Source organism: Cupressus sempervirens, chromosome 9, assembly GCF_028749045.1.
Source record: "Cupressus sempervirens isolate cs-2001-9-10 chromosome 9, ASM2874904v1, whole genome shotgun sequence".
Lineage (NCBI taxonomy): Eukaryota > Viridiplantae > Streptophyta > Pinopsida > Cupressales > Cupressaceae > Cupressus > Cupressus sempervirens.
The window spans coordinates 267,565,437-267,581,973 of record NC_143126.1 but is presented as its reverse complement, the minus strand read 5'-3'; the positions used below and the strand labels follow the sequence as shown (position 1 = coordinate 267,581,973).

Below are 16,537 nucleotides of genomic sequence, written 5' to 3'. Positions count from 1 at the left end.
AAACCTTCAGGTGACTGATTCTAGGCTTGCGACCTGACCAGGCCTCTTCCGGAGTTTTACCTTTGACCACCACTGTGGTTGACCAGTTCAACAGATAAACTGCAGTGTTAACTGCTTCTGCCCAAAAACGCTTCGGAACATGTTTGTGTTCGAGCATGGAACGAGCCATCTTGGTGATTGTCCTGTTCCGACGTTCAACTACACTGTTCTGTTGTGGCGTGTGGGGTGTGGTGAACTGGCGTTGGATGCCATGTGTATCCAAGAAGCTGGAGAAAACATTAGAACAAAATTCCCCCCCATTGTCTGATCTAAGAGTAATAATAGATTTCCCAGACTCTTTTTCAACTAAGGGTTTAAACTTCTGAAATACAGTAAATGCATCGGATTTCTTTTTAAGGAAATACACCCACATTTTTCTACTAAAATCATCTACAAACAACAGAAAATACCTGTACCCAAGAACAGAAGGAGTGGCCATAGGGCCGCAGATATCAGCATGAACAAGCTGAAGTACTTGAGAAGCTTGCCAAGAATCGCCACTGGGGAAAGGTGTGCGATGTTGCTTCCCAGCCTGACATGCGTCACAAACTCCAAGGTGTTGGGTTTGAATCTCTGGCAAACCAAGAACAAGCTCATCCCGAGCAAGTTGTGAGAGATAATGCACATTTAAGTGCCCATATCGCTGATGCCAAAGTGTGCTGATGGAAGATCGCCGAGCAGCCATAGCTAAGTCCTGAGAATCACCAGAATCAGTAAGTCTGAAAAGACCATGATCCTCAAGACCAACTGCAACAGTAGACTTAGTCGCCCAATCAGTGATGGTGCACTGATGTGCACTGAAGGTGACTGCCAAGTGTGGAGAATGTCGCAGCAACTGACTGACCGAGAGTAGATTTAGTTCCATCCCTGGAATGTAGTACACATCAAGGAATATGAGCTTCCTCCCAACAGACTGAATTTGAATGTTGCCTTTACCAACAACCGTGTACTCTTCTCCACCACCAAAGATAACAGAATCTGAATAAGGCTGGTAGTCAGTAAACCAGTCTCTGCGGTGAGTGAAATGTCGAGAGGCACCTGAATCAATGTACCAGGCAGATGACTGCACATGATCTGCGGGTCTTTTAGCCATGAAGGCGTAAAAGGCAAATTCCGTCTGCTCAGTGTGCTCTGCACTGTTCGCTTTGGGTTGCCAACCTGATTGCTTAGACTGGGCAGCTAAGCGTTTCCGACATGCAACCTTCATGTGCCCATACTTGTGGCAATAGTTGCATTGAATGTTCTTTTTGGTACCATCGGATGCTAGAGCAGAAAATTTCTGCTGAGATAGTTGCTGAAACTTGCCCTTATCCTTCTGAAAGGATTTCGCAGCAAAGGCTTGCTCAGTGGAGGTGGAACTGGAGCTGCTACCAAACTGTTGTTTCCACCGATCTTGCTGAAGGAGCAGGGTGCAGAGATCAGTGAACTTTAGATCAACACCAGTAGATGTGATGTTGAGAGTCTCGATAAAATGCTCATAGGAATTTGGTAAACTCCGAAGAGTGATTACCACAATATCCTCTTCCTCCATCTTGCAACCGATGGCAAGTAACTGATCATGGATTTCCTAAATCCGATTCAGGTGTGCCTGGAGCGAGGTGCGCTCATCCATGACAATAGAAAACAGAGTGTTTTTCAGAAAGAAGGGTCTGCTCTTGTCGGAAGTCTCATGAAGACCTTTGAGATGTGTCCAGATTTCGGCCGCTGTCTTGCCGGATGGAATCTGAGAAAGCTGGTCATCAGCTACGAAGAGTTTGAGAAGCATTACTGCCTCTCGATTGTTTAGATCCCATGTATCTTGATCAGGACCCGGAGAAGTCGGACGCTGCTTAACACCCAGAACAAGTTGATCGGTGTTTCGATATTTGAAGATTGCGATGATGCGCTGCTTCCAAGTTCCATAATTGCGACCATTGAATTTGGAATTATGCTCGAGCAGAATATTTGTCAGAGATGCCATAGCACGTTTTTTAATGAAAAACAGTGAAAATCTGTGAAGGCACGTTCTTCGAGGCAAAAATACAGAAGACCCAGAAGAATCAGAGAATGCCCCAGAAGAGAGCTCGAAAAACCCAGAAGGAATTTGCTGTCGTTTTTTGAATCCGCTGGCTCAAACATTGAGGCACAAAAATCGAGGCACCCAGAAAAACAAACGACAACCCAGTTGAGCTCTCGAAAAACCCACCAAGAATCTGCAAACAAAATATTTTTTCGACCCCAAAAATTAGGGTTTCGAAAAAAAAGGCCCTAGCTGAAAAAAGCTTGAAAAAACTTCAGATTTCTTGATAAAAAATGGTCGAATCTGCTTCCCAGAGCACGATGACAGACTGAGACGGCTACGAGCATGAAGATTTGATACAGAAACATGCAGATTTTCACCCCAAAAACGCGCAAGTTGAAGACGCGAAAATGGAGTGTAAAAAAAAAAAACGCGATTTGTAGAGGATGTTAGGCAAAAGAAATCGCGATTTTCAGATACCAGCTGAGAATGGTACAAAACGACCACGATTTTCATGCAATTTGTAGACCCGAGTTCATAATTTCTCTAGACAGAAAAACCTAGGCGAGTTTTTGGAGAAAATAGCTGAAATAATTTTGGAAAAATTTAAACAAATAATTTCAAGAAGAAATTATAAATTTTAACAAAAAAATTTAAGCATTTGGCTTTGATACCATATTACGAGATAATTGGTAAATACTTGTTTATTAATAACAGAGACCGAAAGGTCAATTTATACAAAAGAATGAGACGATGTTTCCTTAGGAAACGATCGTAAAGAATTAAAACATTCTATTCCAGAGAAAGCAAAAAAACGAAAGCAAACTAAAGCTAAAGATATTTACAAGATAACCATTAACTAATAATAGACGACTTATCTATTATTGTAATATAACATACTATGTTCTTGAGTATAAGGAGATATCATCTCATTATGATATCCCTAAAATGGCATAACAATATGAATTCATCAACACACATGTAAAATTAACATATGGAATTTACTTCAACACACTAAGAGGCTAGAATCCTCAATACTCCCTCTTAAGAAAAGGGAAACTGATGATTACACAATAAGGTGTAATCATCATTATGTTTTAAACTAAGAGATAGAAAGAGAAACATAATGGATTTTCATGGTGTCTGGCTATTGCCCAAAAGACCCATGAAGGTTATCAATGTGTCTGGCAAGATCCGGCCCAAAGAACAAAGATAACCCAAACTTTCAAAACAATGGGTTTCCATGGTGTCCGGCTATCGCCCAAAAGACCCATGAAAATTTTCAATGTGTCCAAAAAAAACCGGCCTGAAAGATACCACCAAATTCAACCATTGTTTGAAAACAGATCAACTAAAATAAAGTCGTCACTTTATAATAGGATCAAAACACACGAAAGGTCGTCACCTTTCACGAGAAAAGTCGTCACTTTTCACAATACAAGCTTGCAAGCAAAAATAATTTTATATTCATGAATATATATTTTAATAAATAAATGCATTTACAACAAAGTCATATCAATTTTACCTCTGAAGTACACAATTTCAACTTTGCAAGAGGCTTGGTAAAAATATTAGCACTTTGCTTATCAGTACTAATATAACTCATCCTTGTGATAAATGCACCAGTATCACAAGGTCACATGACATGGAGCATTTTCTACAAGAGTAGATTTATCACTGTATGCATATAATCATCAACCATATGATGTTAGTCAATAAGTCCATAAGAAACAATAATGTCAAGTTTACCTTTGAAGTGATATGATCTACTCCCTCTGAATAAAAATTTGATAGAATCATGTTCTTATTTTCTCCCTCTTAATTTGAAGCAATGTCAGATTTCCTCTTCATAATCTTAATCATAAAGATGTTCACTTCCAGAGCCTGCACAATAATCCTAGTACCAAACGTACCAACTTTCCTTTTCTACAAGAACATCTGAAGATATAAAGGAAAAGATCAATGCAATTTAACTCTTATAGTACGTATAAGTTTATAATCGAGAAAGAAAGAGACTATCATAAGTAGATAACTATAATACTCAAGAGTAAGAATTACTTGTCTTTCTATGACAATCCATAAATGTCAAGTCATTAAATCTCCTCTCTAAAGATGGTTTCAAGTGGGAATTTGAACATTGTTTTATAAATTTACCCCCCACAATGTGAAATTCCAACCTTTATATCATCAAACAATTTTACGTACTCGGTACTTTGTGTATGATCATGCAAGTTATTTTAAGGATCTTTTCATTTTCTTGTGATGTTCACAAGGTGTGGCTCATTAAAATCATTTTGTTACCCATAAAAAACTTTTGAACTTCCTTTGAATATCTTAATCTTTTCAACCTTCGGGTGATAAGTCAATACTTCCTAATGATGTACATAGAAGTAGGCCCATCAAAATCATGAAGTCATACCCATGTATTTCTAAACTCCCTCTGATTATAATTCTTGTGAGCTCCAACGTTGCCTTAGAAGAAGTGTCAAACTCCCTCTTAATAAGGAAGGATACTAAAAAAAACAATCGTCATTGATAATTGCTTCAAGGATCCTCACTTTATCCAACTTGATCATCATAAGACTAATGAGTTATAGATCACGACTTCTTTGGAGCTACTTCATAAGATTGAGTTTGCACAATATGTCTAATGTACCATTCTTCTTTTCCTGCAAGATCATCTTTAGATACAAAGAAGAAAAAAAGAAAAAAAAAAATCAAGAGAAATAGCTCATATAGTACATTTAAAAATTCAAAATTACGAGAGAGAGACTACTAGGAGTTAAATTAATATAAGAATACTTATCTACACATGAAGATCAAAAATTTTCTTCTTAGATTATTTAGAATGGAACATCTCCCCTTTAAACAAGGCCCAAGGGAGAATGGAACATTGTTCATTATTGCCCCGTCAATGTAAGAATTTCCACTCATTCTTATATTGTAGAACAATTTTATTTCAAATATGATAATTCCTTTTTAAGTTCCAACTTGCTCTTTCCGCCCATAGAATGTACAAACATTCATTGAGCTTAACAGTAGAAGCAAACAAGTCCTTCGATTTTCTCAAACTCACCCACAATATTTCAATATCTTGATTCAGTATGATTGTGCCACATGTATGAATATCTTGCAATTCTGAATCAATATGACCGAGGTCACTGAAGGTTGACCAAATCATATCCTCTATTTTCTTCCTCTCATTCAAGGTTGCCTCTAATGAAATGTTAGGCTCCCTCTTCCTACAATAACATTCTCGAAGGAAAAGATCAAGGAACATATTTCTTATAGTACATAAACAACTCATAGAAATATAACAGAGAGAGACTATAGTAAGTAGATAAAAAAAAATCTTAGAATACTTGCATGTTCATATATATATAACAACTATAAGTTTTATATTCTCTAATATAATATAAGAATAACCAAATATAATCACACCTTTTAATTTTCTTATTTCTTGGTTTACCTGAGGGTGTGCCTCTCCATATTCTATAAGGTCTTACTTTCTACTACGTGGTACCCAATTAATATTACCCTCTTACACGAATTCCACTTCTATGTAAATAATGCTTCCATCAACACTAGGTTTGACAACCCTCGTTCCTTCGTCAAGTAAGTGCAATGTTCGGTGAACTGACGTGTTCCTTTCCTAAAGAAATTTAAGGTGCTTAATGCCATTGAGGACCAACTCTTTCTTATAGTCTTATACTCACGCTTTTTATTTACTCCACTTTCCTTTGTCCTTTGTGTGTGGTTATGTTGACTTGAACCTATGCTTTTCCATGGGGTCTAATGACTTTGTTCCATCTGATATCTTGATACAGTCACTGGTGTGCTTTGATTATTATTTTTATTGTATTTCGTGGACAAATATTAATGCTTTAGTTCTTGACACAATAATCTTTATTGCATTTTATCTCGTCATCTATTAATCCTTGTCATTCTGAATCTACTAAGTCATGGAAATTATCTTCATATTCGACGGCTCCTTCAAAGATTCGAACAATTTTTTCTTGACCTCTGTTACCAAGTGCAGTATTCCTTCTTGCTGCTGCACACAATGTTTCATCTCCATCGATATTTATCAGACTTAGATATGTTGTATTCTGCTGAATATATACGTGCTATACTTTTCAATAATAAGTGAATCAAATAAGTCATCGTGTTTTACATAAATCACACCAATTTGTGTATATCATTTCAATTTTATTTATAACCCACTGGAGATCTGGAACTTATCTTGCAAGCACTATCTGTTAACATGCATATATGATTCATTGTAATTGTTTCTTCCACCCATGTATAAATAGGTATACTATCCATTAGTATATGCATATATTCTTCGTAATGAAATATATGTAGTATATATTTTTGTATGCTTCAACACTCTTAATCATCTTTCCTATTAATCTTCTTCTCACGAATATGTCACGATTTTTTTTTAAAATAAAAGTATGGAGTAAGAAAAACAATTTTAAGTTATGTTACGTCATTGAACACGATAGCTCAGAATTTATCAAGAAACACGCACAGCAGGCAAGAATAAATTCAGCGTTGGATTAAGAACTCCCACGTGGCTTGTATCGGCAGGATTAGATCGTGAGTGGGATTGTGTTTCTCAGAACCGCGGGTTTGATAACGGTCAAGTGAAAGAGAACACAGGTTTGGGATTGCAAGTAGTGGGCGGCATTGACTTCATGTTTCCTCATCAACGGGTCTAGCAAATCATTTCCACATAACAAATAAGGAGACAGAAAGGCTTAGTAGGGTTAAGAGAAAAGAGGGCCTGGTGTATGCAAAAAGAACCAATCTGAACTACTGTCAGCATTCAATGAACATCACTAGTATGTCGGGTCTGTACTAAACTTCCCATTTTGGCTCTATTTCGGTCGAATATAAGTTCTGAAATCATTGTCTCTCATGGTGGAGGCATTTTGGTAGTGGGTGCAGAAGCATTAATTCATAACATTTTATATTTCTCTTGGCTCTTCCTTGTTGATAGATACCTCATTCATCATCACTGCTAAATATGTTCCCTCGAAGTGCTGCCTAGAATATGATCAATCTCCTTAATAATCGATGGTTCTTTTCTGACCTGCTCCTTGGATTATTCGCATATCTTCTCGCTGCTAATAATGTGATATGATTTATACTTTTCTACTGATCATCTCTGCATAATATGAATTTCAAATGGAACTAGTTTGGACAACATCACTTTCTGCACCTTTGTTGTATCTATCTATCATTTGATATAGTTACACTAGAACCTGGCTCTGATACCATGTTAGGTTTTAGGGTCTCTGCAAATGTAATAACATTGTTGTAATTCTATTTGTTTCAATTGCAGATTTCCAAAATATATAAATACATCTTCAAGAGGCATGTCTTGTGAAAAGACATGTCTCTATGGTTATATATGTTAATTAATCATTAATTTAAAACATTATTAATTATAACATATCTATATTATATAGAAATATATTATATAGAAATATATTATATATAATATATAGCATACAATATATTATATATAATATATATAGCATACAATATATTTATATATATAGATCTATTAGAGTATGTATAATTAATGATTAACAATAACCATAGAAAGGATTAACTCTAAAACAGTTCAATCCAACAGAAGCTACAATTTAACACTCCCTCTTAGCTTTGGAGGATTGAATAGAATACATTATCAGAATAATCTTAGAATGTCATATTAAAGACCTTAATATATATATCACAATAGATACATTATCCTTTGATAATATAAGTCTCAATAAGAAGTCTATATCATAAGTGAGATCTTTTTATAGTAGGCATTGCTTCACGAAATGTGTCAAAACAAACATGCCAACAATATCTAATTCTAACAATGATATGTATATCAATTGTTTTCTACCATAGCTATGACTTAGATATAATCGAAGCTATCTCAACAAAAATTTGACCAATGGTAGAAAAAAAAATTTGGTGGCCATTTAAAGACGTGCACAAAAAATGAATGTGCATGGCAAAAAAGGTGCAAAACCATCTTACTCCCCCAAAAAGCAGCTTGGAAGTTTTGAAAATCACCTTCGAAAAGCATGAAAAGCTTTCTTCTAAAAAACCACTTGACCCCAAAAACCTGCCAGAAAACTCAAAAAAACACCATTAATGGATGAAAAGCCACCCATAATTATGGAACCTACTCGGCATGAGACAAGGCGCACATGAAGGCACATGCTCCAAACCACAAGTTAATGCGTGAGGTTTGAAAAGGTGGTGTTGGAAGTGTGTGGGCTTCAAAGCCAACAGGGTTCCTGTCAAATGGGACCCACGCATAAACATGCGCTTTAATCCAAACAAACCTGCCACACCTACAAATAACGGGTACAATGCCCCACGCAAACAGTTGGGCGGAGCAACATACCAAACAGAAAAGGTGCGCACATGGTGTTGCATGTTGGCATGCAAAGGGCCCAAGAAGGGCGGCAAGAAGGAAAAAGAGTTGCTTTATTGCAGCCTTCCACATCCACCAAAAGTTGTGTTTTTTTTAGAACAATGAGGGTGTTGGGCCTTGCATAGGCCAAAAAAACACTATCAGTGGGGGCTGAGTGGAGCCCAAGGAGATCGCGTGAGCCAAAAGGCTCCAAAGGATGTGCAAGAGGGACCTGTAGACCAATGGAGTCGAGTAGCGTCAATATATGTCAGCTAATACAGTACAAGGGTATCCTTTATTCAAAGGGCCCAAAAAAAGTAATCCGCCACCTTAAGCATGCACAAGGTGCCAAAAAGAACATAGGGCCCAATAAGGTTGCAGGGCCAATAAAATTAGCAACTTCCCCCAAATAATCTGACAAAGACATCTGACCACACGAAGATCCCAAGGTCTAGTGGTGTGCACAGTGAGGACCACGAGAAGTGTGGTCAAAGCATGCGCATGCAAATATATGGAGAACCCCTTTAAAAAAAGCACAAATATTTTATTTTGTAAAATCAACGCCTCCTATTTTTAAAAATTAACGCCCACTTTTTTCATTAAGCAATTTTTATTTCATTTTATGTTTTTGAGATATAAAATTAAAAAAATATTGACGTCCTTGGTATGTGTGCCTAGGTCGTAGAGCCTGGGTGCAAAAAAAATTTGCCTTAGATTGCAACTTTGTCCAAAATGGACAAATTTTATATGGAAATTGGGATTTTAGGGTGCTCTTAGCTCAACAATGATGTTTGTTTAGGCTCAAAGTGACCCGAAATGAAGGTCCCCCCAAATCCAATACAAAATCCTATTTTTTGCAAAAAACACAGATCTAAAATCCAATGCAAAAACTCTCATGAAGATAACAAGGGCATAAAAATCTAGAACTCTAATACCATGTTGAAGTTGAGGAAGGTTCAACCCATAGCTCCCAAGAATCACTTGCATGCAAACACTTGTCATAGAAAGAGAGGAGAAAAACTATGGAGGCTCGAATTTAGAGATCCATGATAGAGGGGACATTCTTGCTATACAAAACATAAATTGTTATTCAATTAAAAAGCGTATGAGTGAATGTTACAAAGAGAGATCAATGCTTATGAAGGAGATCAAAACCCTAAAAGGTAACTAACCTAGGTTGCATGAAAATAATTAATAAAAGAATTAATTATTATATGCCTAAAGTTTAGCTTAAGTAAACCAGAGATAATACGAAAATATCTTATTACTCTAACAAAATGTATAGGGGAATTTGAAATGTTCATATGAAAACAAGGATAAAGCATGCATATATACATTATAGTCATATGAAAATGTGGATAATCATATAACATACAAATATACATTATAGAACCTTAACATATGATATTTGTGTTCAGGAATCAGAATTCATTGTCAATACTCAATATGCATTAGTAATTTGGAATTTATTGTCAAAAAATTATAAATATATAATAACTAATAAATTATCCCACTAAAGTTCTAAGCCATTTGCATATCATCATTTAACAACTATGTGTAGTCATATGCCTTTCCTTTGGCAAAAGACGGTTACAGCTATATTCTCTTATTCCATGTGTACACTTTCCTTCCATATCTTTCCACTTTATCTTACAGAGCTATGCTTTCATTCTTAATTTTGTTCATTTGACATCTACAGCTGTATGCAGTTGCATGTTTAGCCCACTCTTGAAAAAGAACTATATTTGTATACTCTTATTTTACAATTGCATGCTTTCTCTCTATGGATAGTAGTCACATTCTAATTCATTCAACAGCTATATGCTCATTCTACTATTATATGCAGTCAAAAAGAATTCATTGTCAATGCTCATGAAGAAATTGTTTTTTTTCTTAATTTAAGTGAAACTTTTATTCTTTAAATGTCTGCCTAGTTGAGCATGTCTAGTCATCCTGGGGATGGTGGGGGGTGTCCCTCAATTGTCCCATGGATGGTCGGACATCCACGGCACCAAGCAGTGCCATCCTCAAGTTTCCAGGACGTTTCTAGGCAAAAATCTGCAAATCAGGAACGCCTAGGGAACATCCCCACATCCCCAAAATACCTCCAGTACGGACACAAGGTTTTTAGAGTTGGGGATGCATTCCTAGGTAATGCTGAGCTCTAACGAGATAAATCCTAATCTAGGTCTTGCAACCATGTTAAACAAATTCATAGATCTCAATATTTTCTATAATCACATATATAATAAGTACAACTATATATGAATCATAATTCATTAGATAGGTCGTGTAATGCCTCTATTTGTTTTCGAGAATTCAATTACAAGAGGGTTTGAATGAGCCAGCATGATGGGTTTCCCTGAAGCAATCATCGCACTAAGCCCAAGAGTAGACACTTACCATCTTGGCCCCAAGTGGCAAGCACATTGGACATCTAGCATGGGGTGGTCTTCTAGTGGGTGCTCGTATATGCCCTTTCTATTCTTATCTCCTTATTCATCCCCTTGTGTTTTCTTCAGCAATCAACCATTGTAGAGGTTAGAAAGAAATTGTAATAGGGTGCCCAAAAATCCTCCTATCTAAGCTTGAGAGCAGACACTTACCCTCTTGGCCCCATGTCATAGGAACATTGGACATCCACCATAGGGTGGACTACTTCAATAGTGATCTTATATCTGCTCCCCTTTCTTGCATTTCCTCCTCTTCTATACACAATTGCTTGCCGGATTGTCAATAGATGATTGATTTTAAATATGCATTTCACATTATCACACAACAATTATTGATTCCACTATTTCATACTACTGCAATTGTAGAATATAAGATATTGCAGGTTAACTGTTATAGGCTTTCAATCTGCTGTTTCAATTTAGACAAATCTGAATTGATGATGATTCCCTCTTTGGACATTGACCACTGCTCTTTGGATGAGTGCCGAAGCTGATTGGATTGATGTACATGCTTGACTTGGAATGATTACTTGATCTCCTTGATGAGTACCAATCTGCTTCTATTGTTTTAATCCCCCCTCCCTTCATGGTCTTCTACGTCTTATACCTTTATGCCTCTTTGAAGAAAGGCAACCATTTGGAAGTTGCTGTCCCTTTTGAATGGTTGCACCCTAGCTTCTTAACCAAGCCCTTTCAGGTTTAATCCTTAGTGATTTCCTTTGAACAGCAATTGCTGCCTTTGTCTTTTTTTAATTGCTGCTTAATATTATGAACCCTGGGTTTGTTAACTGGTGCTTGCGTATGTGCATCTTAACAACTGCTATAGTTAATTGATTGGATTGTTGTAGTTTAATATATTCTTAACTAAATCTAGTCACCACAGTGTTAATTAAATCAATGCTTAAGAGGAATCACTTCTCATCCATGATGGATTGATTCCTTGCATTCATTCGCTGGTTGAAAGCATTATTGATTAATGATATAATGAAGAGGAATCACCACCTGGGTTATGGAGAATTATGAAGTCTTAAGATAATTTTCTTGTGCTACATTGTGGGGACAAGACATTATCAGTTAGAGCAGGGTAGTTAGCTTGCGGAAAAGAGGTTGTCTGCATCACTATTTTAATCCTTTCTAAACTGGACTAGTCAGTGTTTTTGAAAAATATCCAAAAGGTACATGCACCGTACAAGTAATTGGGGTTAGCATAATCCATGCAGCTGAAGCAGACCATTAAAAAGTTCAGCTAGCAAGAGCACTATTTAAGTGGAGTAGGATCCTAATTTCTCAAATAAGTTACTCCTTTTTTCTCTCTTCTGTACATTACATATCTAGTTGATTAATGATAGTATAGTTATAACTTTTGTCCATCAAAATTATTAGAAAAGCATTCTTATGGTATTACTGTCTCCCTAGAAAAACACTTTCTTTATTAAGCTGCTTAAGATAGCATGGTTTGGCACATCAAACTGATTGGAATAGCCTTGGCCTTACTAATTTAGAAATTTGCATCAATCTGTTCAGGAGCTCCGCATCTCAACTCAAAACTTGCTAAGAGCCCCACATAGAAGTAAGAAATCACAGCGAGCATTACCCAGTTCCATGCTACTCATACCTATGTTCTTGTACAAAAAGAGAATAGAAGAAACAAAATGTCAGGTGATATTTATTAAAGATCAAAAAAACTGAATTCAATTAATTCAGTAGAGTCCATATCCTTGACACCAATGAATTCAAATGCATATGACAAATAAACTGTAATACTGGTGAATAAAGCCAATACAATTAATTCAGTAGAGTCCATATCCTTGACACCGATGAATTCAAATGCATATAATAAATAAACTGTAATACTGGTGAATAAAGCCTCATCAATAGCCAGAGGCTATACCCATCAAATCGCCATGCAAGACAGCACTATCCCTAATATCTCGAAATTTAAGACTTCCAGAAAGAAAACTTGTTCACAAAACATATTGATTGTTGATGGAAAATTGAAGTTAGGATAGAGAAACAAAACATACCAGAATAAAGGAGAAATTGAATTAGAATGGCCGAGGAGGCTTCTCTAGAACTGCAGAAAAATAAACTTCTTTATTATCCTTATCCTTCTTTGGAACCACCATCCATTTGTGTTTCTTGTATCTGAGCTGAAGAAAAATATATAGATAGTCATCCAAGTCCATTTTGGCACAGAAAAACCCATCAATCCAGAGTAATCCTCCAGGCCTCAGAACTCTGTCCCAATCAAAGATGACAAAATCCAGGAACTGCAAATCTATCCAACTATCCAGAAATCGACTAGTATGTATAAGATCCAATGTATTGTCAAAAAAAGGCAACCTCTGATTGATGGTTATGTAAAGCGGAACAAGTCCTCTGAGTGCAATAATCTCATTGAAAGGAGCTCCAAGATTCATAGTAGTAGTAACAATTGTCACATTAAACTCTCGCATTCTAGCAGCAAATGTCCCACTCCCAATACTGAAATCTAATCCTATTCTTATTTCCCCAGGTTTGATATTCAGAATATCATAAATAAGAAATTCTTGATTGTTTGAAGTGTTTTGCACCTCCATCCATTTGGGTAATTCATGCTGTGTGAGATTAAAACATTCAGCACACTTGTAAAATCCTTTTCGTGTCTTATTGTTTGCTAGGCATGTGAAATTCTTGCACTGGTAATGACTCCATCGAACATTTCGATCATCAGGAAGCTTCCAGAGGGATTCGTTGATAGGAAATGGCTTCTGATAAAATTTAGGAGCCCTGGCTAGACATCTTCTTCTAGGTAAAGGATCACATCCATGAACCATTAGTCTTTGAGCTACATGCCAGTCATCATTACAGTAATCTCCAATGTCATACCCCATGTATTCTTCCAGATCTTCCTTCATAGATAAGCAAGCATGGCCTATGCTTGTAAAGGTAGCATTTGCTCCCAGAAAATTCTTCTTACCCAATCTGTTTTCCTTTACTGTTATATATTTGCGAATTTCTTCTATATGAAAGAAATCCTCCATTCCTTTGAATTTCTTCTTCGAATTTCCTGCTAGTTTAAATGAGTCTAGAATCTGGCCATTAGCATTTTCATCTTCAGGCTCTAGATATACTCCAGGAAGTCTTAGCTGTTCCAAAAAGAGTTTGATGGCATCTAAAGGTGGAAGAATTTCGACCAAAAGTGTACTGTATTTCAACCGCTCAGACTCGAGCATCTTTGGGCCCTCAGATTCTTCCTCGCGCGTATCCTCCACTACCTTTCTAATTTTGCTCTGTATTGCCTCAACTTGTTGCTTAACATCATCAAGCTTGGAAGAGAGTTCTAATGTCGAATTGTTGAGATCTTGTTTACTGACATAAAAGGGCTTACAGAGGTTGACTTCGTGCAAAATGAAACCTGCAGAGTAAAGCTTCACTAAACTTGACAAGGTGAGGAGAACTACCAGTACCCCGAGTACTAACTGGAGATTGAACACCACCTTATAGAATTTGCGCCTTGGATGACAAACTAATATCTGCATTTTAGTTTACAATCCAATTCTAATGGATGGAATGCAGCCAATCCTTTTAAAGCCTCTTTGCAAGTAAAAATTTGAGGACGGTTTAATTTATGTATGATGATATCCAAGGCTTCTGTTACATCATAGGCGAGAAACTAAGATCTCTTCCGGAATGCTAGGGGTAGAATACCATAAAAAGTCAACTAGTTTGACAACACCATCCGAATCCCTTGCAATATTGTCACTGAAGGACATGGAATGTCATCAGCTATTCACTCCAGAGATAAGCCTCGGAGAAATTGGCCTATTGAGACTGGAGTTTTGACACTTTTGTTTCCAAGTGTGTGGAGGGGCGGACCACTTCTAAAATATCCTTCCTAGACCTCCAACCAGTTTAACTGCAACAGTTAAATTGATGAGCATAAAATATCTAGCAAATAAAATAGATACTAAGAATGAATATTAGTTTGCTATTTTGAACAGCATAACCACATATCCTCTTTAATCGATACCCGTTGCAGTGATAACTTATTACAACCAGGAGCAGTTGATCTGATAAAAATGACTCAGCGGTGCTCCAGTAGAAGAGTCGGTTGCTAAATTACTAACAAATGATCATTATCTATCAATAATTAAACCCTTATCTCTGAAGCAAACACTCTTCCAAAATAAACTCATAGTTTAAGCCAGGAAAGAGTATGAGGAAACCAGACAGGTCCTAGTATAGAAATCAAAATGAAACTTGGTATCTAGCCTTGAGATGCAGATGGAATTTTCAGGTCAAGGCTTCTGATACAGATGGTATCACCAACAGAAGTATAACCCCCCAATGGATTCTTATTGGGAAAAACAGCAAGAAGATGAAAAAATGAAGGAGACCACGCGGGTGCATAAGGCTGGTTAAGAGATTCAGAAAGCGCTCATCTTCAAAGATGCATGAATGAAAATTTAGTTAGCTTGGCCAAAGAAGCCGGACTATGAAAACATATAAGAAATTAATTCTGCGCTGTTCCCACAGCAGCCATTTAACAAATTGGTTATAGGAAGCAGGACCAGAACAGCAAAGGTATATTAAAACAGCGAGATCGAAGTTCTAGGAAAATAAGTAAAAACGCACAAAATAAAATCTTTCTTAGTGGGGGAAAACGTACAGCCTACGGTGTGTGTTAAAATTAAAAAATGTGTTCAGGAGCAAGTGGGGAACTCGTTGGGAAGGACAGAGATGGACTTTAAAATTGTACAAAGGCGAAACAAAGCTTTCAGTCTAGGGTTGAATTTGACGGTTCGTTGAATGTCTCAGCATCTTAAACCTTTCCCGCTGTGAAAAGAAAACACAGTTTTTAAAACGTATACCAAACGTATCCAAATGAATACCTGATCCAAATCTACTTATGAACTTGATGGAAAGGATTGTTTTACAGAAAGTGTACGAGTTATAGAATTGCTGATCCTTTTCTCTATGTCTGTTTCGTTGATGAAACGGTTGTAATAGAAAAGAGCAATGGCACATTGGAATATGAAGTCTACCTGAGGACAAAATCAGTGAATGGAACTGTGTAGCTTACAGATTTCAATACAATATAATACTATATTAGCTCACATACTCTAATATAATCCAATATTGTATCAGTTCACAACCTTCAAGTGGAAAGATCACGCTGTTATAGGAATTAAAATAATATTTGTGGAAAAGTTATCAATTTGACATTCGCTAAATGCCAATGCTTTCAAGAAATATTATGGGCAAAATCTGGTTTGACTGAATGTTGTTGCCTTCTCGTCCATTTAAAGAAGTCTACACCAAAATGTGTGATCACAAGACATGGCTTATAACCAATAGATGGTAATTAAAGCGTTTATAAAAGCACAGAAATGGTATCTATTCCATTGACCAAAAATTTATAAAGAAACATCGCATCGTGTGCAAATCAAACTAGATATAATTTTGGTGGCAGTAATTTAGGGATCTTGTAAATGTCAAAGGGGACAAATAGAGAAAATTGAGATTATTCTAGCTTAGGGTAGTACAAAAGAAAATAAAAAAACTGTAAGAGGATTGTATAGAGGCACCCTAATAAGCTAGGGCAATAGAACTGCATCACATTGTAATAAATCATAC

General features: G+C 36.6%; 1 protein-coding gene across 5 annotated transcripts in view; it reads right to left on the bottom strand.

Annotated features, from left to right (window-relative positions):
- Positions 1–15,781, bottom strand: part of LOC149538483 (putative methyltransferase At1g29790) — a 53,092-nt gene extending 37,311 nt beyond the window's left edge. For 2 of the 5 annotated variants that reach the window (XM_089799819.1, XM_089799818.1), the window contains exon 1: positions 12,943–15,781. In XM_089799819.1, the coding sequence (XP_089655945.1) occupies positions 12,964–14,439 (1,476 nt within the window). In that variant the 5' untranslated portion in view covers positions 14,440–15,781 and the 3' untranslated portion in view covers positions 12,943–12,963. Of the gene's footprint in view, positions 1–12,201; positions 12,541–12,942 lie in introns of those variants that run through there. The other 3 variants (XR_016356067.1, XM_089799817.1, XM_089799816.1) reach the window with 3 other exon arrangements.
- Between the last annotated feature and the right edge of the window lie 756 nt (positions 15,782–16,537).